This window comes from Staurois parvus, unplaced genomic scaffold (genome assembly GCF_062004578.1).
Source record: "Staurois parvus isolate SC_StPar_1 unplaced genomic scaffold, SC_StPar_1.0 ptg000147l, whole genome shotgun sequence".
Taxonomy (NCBI): domain Eukaryota; kingdom Metazoa; phylum Chordata; class Amphibia; order Anura; family Ranidae; genus Staurois; species Staurois parvus.
In genome coordinates this window covers 13,807,849-13,823,787 of record NW_028317943.1, presented here as the reverse complement: position 1 = coordinate 13,823,787, position 15,939 = coordinate 13,807,849, and the positions used below count along the sequence as shown (strand labels likewise).

General features: G+C 39.5%; 1 protein-coding gene across 17 annotated transcripts in view; it reads left to right on the top strand.

Moving 5' to 3' along the window:
• Positions 1–5,056, top strand: part of NAV3 (neuron navigator 3) — an 833,019-nt gene extending 827,963 nt beyond the window's left edge. For all 17 annotated transcript variants that reach the window (XM_089674062.1, XM_089674060.1, XM_089674057.1 and 14 more), the window contains one exon: positions 1,837–5,056. In XM_089674062.1, the coding sequence (XP_089530188.1) occupies positions 1,837–1,956 (120 nt within the window). In that variant the 3' untranslated portion in view covers positions 1,957–5,056. The remainder of the gene's footprint in view (positions 1–1,836) is intronic.
• Positions 5,057–15,939: the final 10,883 nt, after the last annotated feature.

Here is a 15,939-nt window from a genome sequence, read left to right as displayed (position 1 = left end):
TCACATTAACACTCATTTTTGATGCGCTTATATCATGTATTTTGATGTAAATACATAAGAATATATTATAAATCCTTGATGTGCACAATGAGATTTTAGCCTTAAAGTGTGAAAGCAGTAGTTGGAAAAGGGGCAATTGCCATAATACTTAGGTACAGTATATATATGGCATGCTTGCACGTTATGGCAAACTTACCTCTGCATTTTATTTTCTGCAGTCATGACAGGATTGTGCTCTATATAACCAAAGCCGCCTTCTTAAATCATTCTATATGTGGCACCTTCATCCTATGACCATCAGTCTAAGGTGATGCAACTCTTGTGCATGCATTCTAGGGTTGCATTATCACAGCACTTGGCTGAACTCTTTGACAATGTAGAGATGCTATAAGTGTACACTGTACTCTTCACGGGCTACAGGCAGTGTACATTAAAGAAATATTGCTAGGAGTAAAAGAGTTTTAGGTAGAGTCAAATAAAGTTTCTTCTACCAAAAAATTATACCTACTAGCATTTTTTTTCTGCTTCAAATTCGCTTTAATCTGAAAGTGCTATCATAACAATAGGCAAACAGTTTGAAGTAACACACTGGGCTATAATCACTGAAGCTGGAGAGTGCAAAATCTGGTGCAACTCTGCATGGAAACCAATCAGCTTCCAGGTTTTATTGCTAATGCTTACTTGAACTGAAGTTAGAAGCTGATTGGTTACCATGCACAGCTGGATCAGCTTCTGAGTGCACCACTTTTAGTAAATCTGCCCCCATAGTTACAGTAGACCACCCAGGAATTTTAAAACTCAATAAAATCTTAATCTTGAAAGAAGCACATACAGCATGTGATGCCAATACCTTCTCCTTCAAAACACTATGTGTACTATTGCAGTACAGTAATATATATCAGTGTTTCTCAATCTTTTTTCAGTTAAGGCACCCTTTAAAATTCTGCACAATTTCGAGGCATCCCATTTTAAAATGTAAAAAACTAAACTAATAGTTTTACATATTACAGCAGCAACGACATGCAACGTTAGTGGTGATTTAATATTCCAAACCAAATATACCTTTGCACACTGGAACTGACTAAGACTGAAGGCACCCTGGTTTAAAATGGCTGGGATATATATCAAACATCTAAGCAATGTTATACTATTATATTGCTTGCATGGCTTGGAACCATGATGCTGATGAAATCTCTATTTTTTCATACATGCTGTGAAGTCTATATGGCGCTCTAAACTATGTTATGAAAGATGCTGATTTCTGCATTGCATACCTTGCTGTTTTGTTTTTGAGCATTCATGGGTGACTATCCCTTTGCTGTCAAATTAGTGTCAAGCTTCAAATAAGTTCTCTTTATAACGGCATTCTAATCCTTTAAACTCATTTCCACTTTCAGCATACCAAAGCATCTGACTTACAGCACATTATTTTCCTACTTTTGTTCTATTCTTCAAGAACATAAAAATCTAATAAATCATTATTAATTAATGTGCTACAGCCAGTCATGTTAATATTAAGAACATAGGAGGCAATGTTCATCTTTTCATAGTTGAACAATTCTTTAACTAAGATAGATTGTTGCAGTAAAGCTAGAATGGTCTCTTGCAGTTGTCATGTTTGAGTATTTTTTCCCTTTCTCTCTCTCTTTTTTTTTTTGTTAATGCCGTATTATCCTTCCCATTTTTTATCAATTTGACTTTCATGGTGTGATTCTAGGAAAAAAGCTTTGGCCATCTATTTCATATTACATCATGAAATTATTATTTTGCTGCAGAAAATATGAAATAAAGCTCTTTGGATTCAGATGGTGTAATGTTTTTCTCTTTCCTTCCCAGATGAATATGCTAATGCGGCTTCAAGAAGCAGCCAATTTTTCAAGTGGACAAAGCTGTGACAGCGATGGCACGAGTCACCATGATGAAGTTTTGGAACCATCACTCGAATCAACCCTCTAAGGATTCATCCATGGATGTCATATTGTTATTATAGTTGAAAGGTTTTGTCCAATAGATCACTGCCATTACTGAAGCAGCACAATGCAACACCCGTACCAGGTAAATGTGCTGGTAGGCAGGTGACTTGGTTCATAAAAGAAGTCAGGTGAAAAATTGAAGTGGAAAGCTTGAATTAGTTTAATCTCAATGCATTTCAATATGAATGGAGTAGAGTGTATCTCCATTAGTCAACTGGAAAGAGCCCTAGATAGAGGGCAAACAAGCAGATTGCACATTTGCTAGCCAAACTGGAATTGTTTTATGTTCTAAAAGGTTTACAGCACAGATGCATATGTATAATGTGTGTTCTTGTTTTTTTTACATTCTGTACTAATTGTGCTGTGTTTTACTCCACTTCAAATCTCTGATGTAAGACATTGTGCCGGTCACGCGACTACATTAATGAGATTGTTGTGTAAAGTGCTGCCTCCGATCTGAATAATGGTCTTTAGTTCAAACTAAAAGCACAAAAATGTATTTGTGCATCTACCAGAAAATCTACTGTGATAAACTGGATAAGTGCCAATTGTAAATCTGAACTGCCATGCTCAGACTTCTGAACTCAGCAGTGTTGAATCACTTGTTTATAATTGTCCATATTGCCAATCGGTTGTTTTTGTAATCACCTACGGGCCACTTAAACAATTTTGTAAAACTGATTATGGCTTCCCTTAGATCTGTATTTATGTGAGTCTTGCTGGTGAACGAAGGAGTAAATAACAAGAGGAAAGTCATATGGTGCCATCTCACTGCCTTAAAAATAATTCTTGATAGTCTTACAGTCAGAGTACAAACACAACTTATGTCTTCTTTCCCAAACTACTATGTCATTTCTCGCTTAGTACAGTGCTCTAATCTTTTATTTTATATAGAGTGTGATCAATGAAAATCAAACCAACTTTTAATTTATGTATAAATTGTTTTAATCTCTGAGATAAAGGTCAACAATGACATGTGTACCATGACTTCAAAACTCAAACAGGTGGTTGAAAAGTTTAAGTATTTTTTTTCTTTTGCTTGGTTTCTTGCAAAGGAAATATTTTGATAGATTTTCCAGCAGTGCTGGGAACACTTGACAAAAAAATGAGCACAAATGTTTTATATTTAATTTCTCCCTTTCCCCTTCTTAGACTTAGGCATGTATGAATTTATTATGTTGTAAATGGGGCTCTCAGTGTTTGAGTAAGACTGAGGCAATGTAGAGTTTTTAATATAACTGGGTTGGTTTTGCACAGTCTAATTGGGTGGGTGTTGTATATAGAAACCATGACAAAAATGCCTTGCACCATAAAAAAAGAGAAGAAAAAAAGAAAAAAAATCAATCAAAACGCATTTGTATTTTAACTTGTTGGTGTGTGTTTTACAACATATTCCATACATTTTAAACAGCTCCAGAATTCAAAATCTCATATTGTTTTCCTGGTGTGTTTGTTATGTGCTTACACTTATTAGGATTATGAAGGAGATACAGTGCTACAGTCATGTTTCTTAAAACTATATACATTGAGCCAGTATATTTTGTGATAATGTCAGAATGTATTTCATGTGACCTGATTGATTATAGAAAGGAGACCACGAATGAACCAACAAAGTCAATTATTGATAAAAACATAATAATAATAACTGAAGGGCTATGGCATTGTGTAGACTTTGTAAACCAGACGCTACCTTCAACATCAATTACTGGTGCTACAAACAAGTCTTGGCCAAACTTTGGTCATCTACTTTAATCCTTATACAGGAATGATGCTATACAGTGCTATTTTTAAGATCAAATTTCCCTACACGGTGCTATTGCCCAAATGCAAATCTTAACCAGGTGGTGCATGTACAAATTTCATTCAGAGTAGGTCATATAGATTTACTTTCTAAAGTATACCTTCGTGGTAATGTATTCAATGGGCATCAGTGAAGTGGGATAAAGGTGAGCATAATAAGTAAAATACACTTCCTTCTATGTCGCCAATTCTTTTTAGCCCCATTATAAGTAACTGTCAGGTAGTGTGGCCTGCACTTTAATCTCTGTTGGTGTTGGGGATTTCCCCCAGACTTCTGCGGGGCTGACACTAAATGGAAAGAGTATATGTGAGCAAACTACAGGTCCTAAATGCTGTTTAAACCGGGGCATTAAAGCACATAATTAGTGGCGAGTAGGGGAGTGCAATTTGCACAGTACACTTGCCACCTACTACACTTGATATATTACCATGGTGCTAACTTTAGAAGCAGACAAAAATATGCATTCAAGGAGAATTTCAGGTAAGACCAAAATCATCAGTAAATCTATGCAATGTCAAATTCTGACCACTTGCTATATTTTCTCATTTCAAATGTGAGCAACAGAAATCACCAAACAGATGTTTAAAAGTCAAGCTTCTCTGTTTCCTAGCTGCTATACTGATTGCAATTAATGAATTTGTCTTGTTTGGAGTGCACATCTGGCAATGGCTATAGTAGTCCTGAACCCAAATACCTTTATGCTGTAAGAAAGCCATTAAAGTTACAGTATGCTGAAAGAAATCTAAAGTGGAAAATAAACTTTTCTTTCAAGCAGTGCATTAAAAAATATAAACAGTTGTTCTCACATGCTTAGTTACTGATTTCTGTGTTTCACCTGCAGTTCTCCTTTAACTTCAGACTTTGTGTGTGTCATTTATATTTGGTCTGAGTAAGATTGCAAATATTCTTCTGACATGCACACCAGATATAAGCATATAGACCTTCCTACAACACATCTCAGTGAGTGCATGTAGTTTACAACAAAGAAACAAATTGTTTGTGAAACATTTGTCAGTATACATTTTATATTTTGTACATTTTTGATGTAACATATCATGTAAATAGACAGAAGCAGTGAAATAGATTCATCTGGAAAGTTTTGTAGTCTTTGTAAAGCCCTCAAAATAAGTTTTGGTGTAATTGAGATCAATTGAATGATGTATTTTCTATAAGTTGATGGTTCTTCTAGCCTGTAAACCAGCTTGCATCTATTTTTTGCAGATGTGCGCAGTGTAACTGTCTAAATTATTACTTTGCCATTAAAGTGGTATTATTTATTGAATGGTAATTATGTCTTTATTTAACCTGTATTAAAAATAAACTTCATTATATTATACTTTTATGATCAGATCACACTACATCTTGTATTTATGTATATGTTCATCTGCATTAGGTAAGTCATTTACATAGAAATGTTACCTTTTTAATTTCAGAAATATGTTTCTTTGTTTATGATTTTGAAAGGAATATCTGACCTATGTTAAATTTGAACCCCTGTCAATACTTTTTATTTAATTTTGGATAGAACATGCTGTCAGTAACTCTATCAGGGACAGTTCACACCACACTTTTGTGTTAATGCGCTTTGATGTGTTTTTATTGCATTTTTTACCCTCGTTTTTTTTTCTCAGTTTACTGGATTTTGATTGTTAGGAGCCAGCCCCCACCAGCTTCCAAACAATGAGTCATCCCTGCTGTCAGCAGAATGTAAACAAAAGAGTGTGTGGTGCAGGGTCCCCCCTAAATCCATACCAGACCCTTATTTGAGCATGCAGTCCATCCCCATCACCCCTGGACCATACTAGGCCACATGCCTTCAACATGATATCATATGATGGCATCATAGGGAGCGGGGACACTTAGTGGCATTGTTGGGTTTCTCTGCCCCCTTTGATGACACTTGCCGCCCTTGAGACCCTGCCTTTTCACATCATAGGGGGTTGGGGTTCCTCTGCCATCCATGCCTTCAAGGGGCAGGGGGTCAGAGTGACATAATGGGTGTGGGGTCACACAGTGATGTCACTGGGTGGCCTCATCCCTTTGTTCCTTAGCAGTGGGAGGAAGGGTGCTGTCATTTAGTGAGTGTCAAGCAATCGGAGTGGTAGTATTCTGTGGGTGGAGTTTTTTTTTTCCGTGCGGGTCAGCGGTCGGCATTCTTTGTGATTGACAATGGATTTACTTTGGGGAATTGTGTATTATTTATTTATTTTTTTAAATAAAGGACTTGTTAAAAACTGTGTTTGTGTGTTTATTTACTTTTTTATTTGCTTTTTTACTTTTGTTGGTGAATGAGTAAGAATACTTTGTGCCCCCCCCATGTTGAAGGCATGTGGTTTAGTATGGTTCAAGAGGGGGGGAGACGCTTACTTATCCTCCCCTATTTCCTTTCCTGGCCTGCTGGGCTGCAAGCATCGAAAAGGGTCTGGTGTTGGTTTTGGTGGGGACCCCATGCCATTTTTTTCATGTGGGCTTCCTCTTAAAATACTTCTTGCACCCCCACAACCAGTAGGCCAGGGCTGTGGGGAAGAGGTCCTTATCTTTATCAATTCCCCCCCCCCCATGTTGAGGGCATGTTGCCTGGTATGGTTCAGGAGGGGAGAGCTGCTTGTTTGCCCCCCCCCCGTTTCCTGGCCTGTTGGGCTGCATGCTCGGATAAGAGCCTGGTATGGATATTGGGGGGGGAGAACCCACACATTAAAAAAATGTTTTTGGTGTGAGATCCCCTTTTAAATTACAAAGGGGCCTGTATATATACTATTGTTTGTCAATAGATGCTTATTGGGATTTTTTTTAACAAAAAATATGTAGCAAAATACATTCTGGCCTACATTTATGAAGAATGTTGATTTTTTTTATTTATTTTTTTATTGTACATGTTTTATAGCAGCAAGTGAAAAATACAGTTTTTTTAAAAAAAAATTGGTCTTTTTCATTTATAGTGCAAAAAATAAACCCAGTAATGATCAAATACCACCAAAAGAAAGCACTGTTTGTGGGGACAAAATGATATAGATTTGTTTTATGTACAGCATTCCATAACTGTGCAATTGTCAGTTAAAGTAACATAGTGCCGTATAGCAAAAAATGGCCTGGTCATGAAGGGGGACAAATCTTCCAGAGCTGAACTGGTTAATGATGGATTTTTTGTTTACATGCTGCTGTCAGTGGGTAATCGCAGCTGACAGCAGGGATGGCTCATCATTGTTAAGAAGCTGGCGGGTGCTGGCTACTTAACAATCAATGGCTCATCCCTGCTGCTGCTGGTGCCAGCTTCTTAAAGCGGTAGTAGACTGAACAAAAACCCTCCAAAAAAATCTTCACTCTGTTAAGATCATAATGTGCTAGTATGCATCACATACTAGCACATTATTACAGACTTACCTGAAAATGAAGCCTTCCAGCAGTGCATTGTAACCGCTGACAGGGCTTCCATCTTCCCCAGGTCTTCCTTCCGGGTTAGTGGGCTCTGGTCAGGAGTTACAGGCCCAGCACAACTCTATCAATGAACAACATGCCAAATGCCCTTACACATCTCCTTGAGGGCCGGTTCACACCACATACTTCCAGTGCGTTTTTAACGTGCATCAAAAATGCATGGGCAATGGTTAACATGGATTCCAATTGCATTGTTCACATGAGTGCATTGAGTTTCAGTGCAGTCAACAAAAGTAGATCATTCTGAAATTTTCTGCATGGAACTGCACTGAAAGACTGGTGACGTCTCCAGCTGCTACTAAAGTAAATATCTCCTACATGGTGCACATTTAGGAGATATTTACTGTATATAACTAACCAGGAGTAGGCACAAAACCAATATCATAAAATATTAGACAGTCATGTGAACTCGAGGGTATAAAATCAGTTAAGTGGAGACATTATACATGATGAATATAAAAAAAGCAGGTTAGACTTAAGTCAGTGCTGTGAAACTTAGTCCATAAACACCAAATGGCGGCCTCGATGAAGCTGGACTTGAAGCAAGTTCTGTGACAGTGAAGACAAAAAAACAGGGAAGAGGCACCTCTAAGTGTAGACGTAAAACAATGCTGAATTTATTCAAATACAATTGGTAACTCACATAAAGCGGATACTACAAGGCACATCATAATCCATTCACAAGAGGGGGGGTAGATCACAAAGACGCTGTGTGTACATATGTTCTACGCTGTGACTGTCAGGGTTGCCATTTCTCATTGCCAGCTAAGATGGAGGAGGACCCAAACCGAGGTTTGGAGCGCCATGTTGGAATGCAGCATGTAGGTGTGATGACATCAACCAAACAGTGAAAATACATTTTCTGAGAATGCACACTGCAAGTGGACCAGCAGCGGTGCTCCTTTCTCAAGCAGATATGATGAATGGATACAACTAAGAGGAATACTAATATATAGGGATTACCGATGGCCCTTTTTACATTTAAAGGAGCAATTTAAAAGGGCAACCTATTTGAATATACAGTGGATATAAAATGTCTACACACCCCTGTTAAAATGTCAGGATTCTGTGATGTAAAAAAATTAGATAAATAATTTCAGAACTTTTTCTATCTTTAATATAACCCACAAACTGTACAACAATTTGAACAAAAAACTGAAATATTTTAGGTGGAGGGAAGTAAAAATAAAAAAACTAAAATAATACGGTTGCATAAGTGTGCACACCCTTAAACTAATACTTTGTTTTATTACAGCACTCAGTATTTTTGGGTATGAGCCTATCAGCATGGGACATCTTGATTTGGCAATGTTTTCCCACTCTTCCGTGCAAAAACACTCCAAATCTGTCAGATTGCGAGGGCATCTCCTGGGCACAGCCCTCTTCAGATCACCCCACAGATTTTCGATCAGATTCAGGTCTGGGCTCTGGCTGAGCCATTACAAAACTTTAATCTTCTTCTGGTGTAGTAATTCCTTTGTTGATTTGGATGTATGCTTTGGGTCGTTATGCTGAAAGATGAAGTTCCTCTTCATGTTCAGCTTTCTAACAGAAGCCTGAAGGTTTTGTGCCAATATTGACTAGTATTTGGAACTCTTCATAATTCTCTCTACCTTGTCTAAGGCCCCAGTTCCAGTTGAAGAAAAACAGCCCCAAAGCATGATGCTGCCACCACCATGCTTCACTCTGGGTATGGTGTTCTTTTGGTGATGTGCAGTGGTGTTTTTGCGCCAAACATATCTTCTGGAATTATGGCCAAAAAGTTCAACCTTGCTTTCATCAGACCATAACACATTTTCCCACATGCTTTTGGGACTCTTCAGATGTGTTTTTGCAAAATTTAGCTAGGCTTGGATGTTTTTCTTCGTAAGTAAGAAAAGGCTTCTGTCTTGCTACTCTACCCCATAGCCAAGATATATGAAGAAGATGGGAGATTGTTGTCACATGTACCACATAGCCAGTACTTGCCAGATATTCCTGCAGCTCCTTTTAATGTTGCTGTAGGCCTCTTAGCAGCCTCCCAGACCAGTTTTCTTCTCGTCTTTTCATCAATTTTAGAGGGACATCCAGTTCTTGGTAATGTCACTGTTGCACCATATTTTCTCTACTTGATGATGACTGTCTTCACTGTGTTCCATGGTATATGTAATACCTTGGAAATTCTTTTGTACCCTTCTCTTGACTGATACCTTTTAACAACGAGATACCTTGAATGCTTAGGAAGCTCTCTGTGGACTAAGGATTGTGCTGTAGGATGCCAGGAAGAAGAAATGTCAGGAAAGACCTACTAGAACAACTGAACTTTATTTGGGGTTAATCAGAGGCCCTTTAAATGATGGCAGGTGTGTACTGACTCCTATTTAACATGATTTTGAATGTGATTGCTTAATTCTGAACACAGCCACATCCCCAGTTATAAGAAGGTGTGCATACTTATGTAACCACATTATTTTCATTTTTTATGTGTACTTCCCCCCTCCACTTAAAAGAATCAGTTTGTTTTTCAATTGATTTGTATAGTTTATAGGTCACATTAAAGGTGGAAAAAGTTCTGAAATGATTTATCTTTGTCTAATTTTTTTACATCACAAAAACCTGACATTTTAACAAGGGTGTGTAGACTTTTTATATCCACTGTAGGTGGACCACAATAATAAAAGAAAAAGTCCCTACTGTTACAGTTATGTGTATACATAAATATAAGAATGATATGATAAAAAATTGCTAATGTTGCTAATTTTTTATCATAGTATACTCATATTGATGTATACACATATGATGTATTTATTATTATTAATAATTGATCCACAATTATGTTTTTATTGAAGTTTTTTATGATGTCTTATTGAATGATATGTTTCTGAGTTTGTCCCTTTAGCCACTTGTATTGTATCAGTAGGGATGTTTTCTGTTTTACTATTGTGGTCCACCTATATACAAACATAAGCTTGCCCTTTTAAATTGCTCCTTTAAATGTTAATGGGCCACTGGTCATCCCTATATAATAGTATTCCTCTTAGTTGTATCCATCCATCCTATCCGCTTGACAAAGGAGCACCACTGCCGGTCCACTCGCAGAGCGCATGCTGAGGAAATGCATTGCGCTGTCCGGATGACATCATCATGCCTATATGCTGGCGTGTGCTAGCTCTTAACAACCAACAGAAATTGCAGGCAAAAATGCATACTAATGCATTTTTTTATGCCGTTTGCCATGTTCCAGTGCAGTTCCATGCAGACAAATACAGCATGGTCTACTTTTATTGACTGCACATTAATGCACTGCACTCATGTGAACTATGCAATTGGAATCCATGTTTACTACTGCTCATGCATTTTTGACACAGATTAAAAATGTACTGGACTGCATGTGGTGTGAACCGGCCCTCGAGGATATTTGATCTTAATGACTTCCATTTTATGAAGGATCTGTAATCCAGAAGTACCTTACACACTGCACAGTGTATTGGGTAGACTATATAATGTACAGCTCACTGTTTTTCAAGAGAAATTGCACAGTGTAAGGGGATTTTCCCCAAAACTTGTTGAATGAGCTGAAATGCTGTTGACACCTATCATCTGACCATGTGCAAGCAAAAATTCTATTTTTTTTATTTTCCTTGCACTTGATTAAGTATTGTTTGCAATGTGAAATTTCACCACATTGTTAATCTTTGGGGAAAATTCCCTATCACTATGCAAGTGCCCTTGAAAAGTAAACAGCCTATTTGTCTTTAGTAAGTCAAACTCATTGAAAACAACCCCTTTTGTGGCTGGTATCTCAAAGTTTTTGCACTGACGGCTCCGATCTATAAATCATCTCTAACACAATAACAAACATTTGGAAGAACCATGTGTAAAAATCTGGCACATATAAACAATTGCTTTAAGATTAACACTGTAATAATAACGTGTGTTCACTGAAAATGTACCATTCATTCCCTGTAAAATACACTGCTCAAAAAAATTAAAAGAACACTTTGAAAACACATCAGATCTCAGTGGGGAAAAAGATCATGCTGGATATCTATACTGATATGGACTGAATAATGTGTTAGGAATGTAAGGATGCCCCATCGTTTGATGGAAATGAAAATTATCAACCTAGAGGACTGAATTCAAAGACACCCCGAAAATCAAAGTGAAAAAGTGATGCAGCAGCCTTGTCCATTTTGCTGAAATTTCATTACAGCAACTCGAAATGGTGCTCAGTAGTTTCTATGGCCTCCATGTGCCCCCTGGCAGCATCAGGGCATGCTCCTAATGAGACGACAGATGGTGTCCTGGGGTATTTTCTCCCGGATTTGGACCAGGGCATCACCGAGCTCCTGGACAGTCTGAGGTGCAACCTGGCGGCGTTGGATGGGCCGAAACACAATATCCCATAGGTGTTCTATTGGATTTAGGTCAGGAAGCGTGGGGACTATTCAATGGTACCAATTCCTTCATCCTCCAGGAACTGGCTGCATATTCTCGCCACATGAGGCCAGGCATTGTCATGCGCCAGGAGGAAACCAGGACCCACTGCACCAATGTAGGGTCTGACAATGGGTCCAAGGATTTCATCCCGATATCTAATGGCAGTCAGGGTGCCATTGTCTAGCCTGTAGAGGTCCGTGCTTCCTTCCATGGATATGCCTCCCCGGGCCATCACTTACCCACCACCAAAACAGCCATGCTGAACAATGTTACAGGCAGCATAACATTCTCCACAGCTTCTCCGGACCCTTTCATGTCTTTCACATGTGCTCAGGGTGAACCTGCTCTCGTCTGTGAAAAGCACAGGGCGCCAGTGGCAGACCTGCCTATTCTGCTGTTCAATGGCAAATGCCAATTGAGCTCTATGGTGCCGGTCAGTGAGCACAGGGCCCACTAGAGGACATTGAGGCCTCAGGCCACCCTTCTGAAGCCTGTTTCTGATTGTTTGGTCAGAGACATTCACACCAATGGCCTGCTGGAGGTCATATTGTAGGGCTCTGACAGTAATCATCCTGTTCCTCCTTGCACAAAGGAACAGATACTGGTCCTGCTGATGGGTTAAGGACCTTCTACGGCCTTGTCCAGCTCTCCTAGAGTAACTGCCTGTCTCCTGGAATCTCCTCCATGCTCTTGAGACTGTGCTGGGAGACACAGAAAACCTTCTGGCAATGGCACGTATTGATGTGCCATCCTGGAGGAGTTGGACTGCCTGTGCAACCTCTGTAGGGTCCAGGTATCACCTCATGCTATCAGTAATGACACTGACCCTAGCCAAATGCACAATTAGTGAAAACGGTCAGGAAAGATGAGTAGGGAAAAAAATGTCAGTGGCCTCCACCTGTAAAGCCATTTCTGTTTTGGGGGTTGTTTCAGTGTTGCCCATCTAGTGCACCTGTTGTTAATTTAATTAACATAAAAGCAGCTGTAACTGATTAACAACCCCCTCTGCTACGTAACTGACCAGATCAATATCCCAGGAGTTTAATTGACTTGATGCTCTATACTCTGATTAAAAAGTGATCCTTTAATGTTTTCATACAGTGTACATTAAAAGGGAAAGGCATAGTAAGGGGTTATTGTGTAGTGACTGGGGGTTAATATGTGTTGCATTGGAACTGTACAATAAATGGTAAAGTACAGTAAATGGATTGTGTACAATAAAGAGTTCCTTTACAATGATTAGAAGGGTAACATAAAAGTTGTCCATGCACAATAACTGGAAAATGTTCAGTAAAATGAAGTATGGTGATATCAGTGCGAACAGGTAATTGATGGTACAATTGCTTGACAACATCACTTAACTGAGCATAGTGTGCTGGTGTGGAGGGCATGATGGGCATAGTGTGTGCTGCTGTGGATTGTGATGAATGGGCTGAGTGTGTGCCTTCACATCTGCTCATATCACTTTGTTAGTGCATTTCCTCCACAGTCATTGGACTCCACTGGGACCCTTCTATACTTGAGCATTTAATGCACCTAGTGCTAATGGCTCAGTACAGACAGGTACTCATTAAAGAGCTATAGCTCTGGTCCCATAACAATGCTACAACCCTCTACCTGTTAATAGTTCCCCCAGGCTTGTCTACCAGTGCAGAACAGCATTACGTTAGACTACAATCCCTGTCTCTTTCTGTGAAGCATGAGAGACATGAGAACATGACTTTTTACTGTGACAGCAATATGACCTTTTTTTAAAGCTGGTATTGACTTATTCAAAAATTAGATGTGCCACCATGGCTTAGAGCATTAAATGTTCCTGCTTATATTTTTGTGACAGCATAAAATACACGTATGCTTCATTTTCATTGAGGATTTTATGTTTTATATGTACAATACATTTGCAATTCTTTTTGAATCTTTTGTATATGAATAGCTAGAGGTTTTGTTCTTGTAAGTCCAGCAGAGGTAGAGTTCCCATGTGAAGCATTTATTGTTGTGACAATGATAGTACCCACTTCACTTCTACTAGTCACAAAAAACAATAAGCATATAAATGTGCACATAAATGCGACCGAGAGTAAATTAGCTCTGCTGTCTGTTTACACCCGACCAGGGGCGGACTGAAAACTCATGGGGCCCCCGGGCAATAGGGGATCATGGGGCCCCTGTATCCTTGCCCAAACTCAAAAAAGCCTATAAAAAAGGTACCAGAGGCATCTCATGGGGCCCCCTACAGACCCCGGGCCCTCGGGCAGTGCCCGAATTTCCAAATGGTCAGTACGCCCCTGCACCCGACTACCCTCCTAAATGATCTGTCTAAATGTAAGAGAATGGATCCCCTTCTGTTTTTTTAAGTGAACTGGATTGGATCTAAAGGTAGGTGGGTGTAAATGGATACAAGTTCATATATACCCACCTGTCCTTAGGAAAGCATGGGCCATCAGTTCATGTCCACCTGAAAAACTGACAGGCGGATTTGATCGGATCGCCCATATGAAAGGGGCATTAGAAGGATTTGAGTCACAGGAAAATGGAAGCCCGTTGGTCTCATTGTAACTTATAACCAGTTATCAATAAAATGGCAGCTCAATAAATAATAATATAAATGGCAATTTGTGTTCATTATTCAACACCCTTGTGAAAAGGCAGAAATGGCCGAAACATTTGTTCCACTGCTTCATCTTTTTGCACAGTATATGTACAGTATATACAGTACGATATATATATATATAATAAAACAAATGCATACTTACAAGCCAAAAAGGTCATAAAAACAGAGACAAGGAGTCAAAACATGCAAGTCATGGACAACATAGGTCCTTGGGTTAAGTGCTAATGTGTTTCGGGAGTCGAACTCCCTTCCTCAATTTTATCTATTGCTCTGAGGAAGTGAGTTTGACTCCCGAAATGTGTTAGCACTGTACCTGAAGACCTATGTTGCCCATGACTGGCATCTTTTGACTCCTTGTCTCTGTTTTTATGACCTTTTTGGCTTGTGAGTATTCATTTGTATTTTTATAATAAATTTCCTACTATCACGGTAATGCATGAGGAGAGTGCGCTCCCTATTTTGTTCTTTTCTGCTAGTATCCAAATTCCCTTATCTATAAAGGGCGGCACCTCAGCAAGTGCTGAATTTCATATTTTTGAGTGCAGCAAGAAGGGTTTGAGCGCTGGTTTCTGGTTACTGTTGGATATATATACCGTATTTTTTGCTCCATAAGACGCACCTAGGTTTTAGAGAAGGAAAACAAGAAAAAAAATATTCTGAACCAATGGACTGCAGACATAGTACAGGAGATGACCAGAGACTGCAGACATAGTACAGGAGATGACCAGAGAATGCAGACAGTACAGGGGATGACCTAAAGACTGCAGACAGTACAGGGGATGACCAAGAGACTGCGGACAGTACAGGGGATGACCAAGAGACTGCGGACAGTACAGGGGATGACTAGAGACTGCAGACAGTACAGGGGATGACCAGAGACTGCAGACCTTTGGGGAGGGAGGGGGAGCAGGTACCTGTATTTGACAGGTACCCGCTCCCACTTCCATGGAGTTGTCCTCCCTTTAGTGTGGGCACCCGGCTGTGAGAGCCAGGTGCCCACTGCGCATGCACGAGAAGCGCTGCGCTTTGTGAATAGTCCAGCGTCTTCTGGGACCTGTCATGTGTCCCAGAAGACGCCGGACCATTCACAAAGCACAGCGCTTCTTGCACATGTGCAGTGGGCACCCGGCTGTTACAGCTGGGTGCCCACACTACAGATGCTGGCGTCGGAAGACTGTACAGCGCTGGACCGAGGAACAGGGAAGGTTCTGCTGCAGAGAAGAGCCGAGCGGCTGGCACGGTAGTCTGACACGGAGGCGGGAATACCGCACCGGACGCTCCATATTCGCTCCATAAGATACACTAACATTGTCCCCCCTTTTTTTGGTGGAAAAAAGTGCATCTTATGGAGCGAATAATACGGTGGGTGTGTGTATATATATATATATATATATATATATATATATATATATATATATATATAGTACATCATGTATAAAGTTAAAATGTATGTATAGCCAAAACTATTTAACTTTGAATAGAGAGGAGAAGGATTGGAACCTCCGTCAGGTTTTTTTTTATTGCTTTCTATATCACCATGGGGTATTTACACCCTCTCCATTTGTCCTGGTGACCATTGTCAAAGAGGCAAAAAGTGATGGGAAATCTAAAATTGTACTATTGTCACCAGAACAAGAGGTGAATGAAAATCACGGGGACACTTGATCCAAAAGAATGCTTTCCCCTCACTTTTTCTTGTC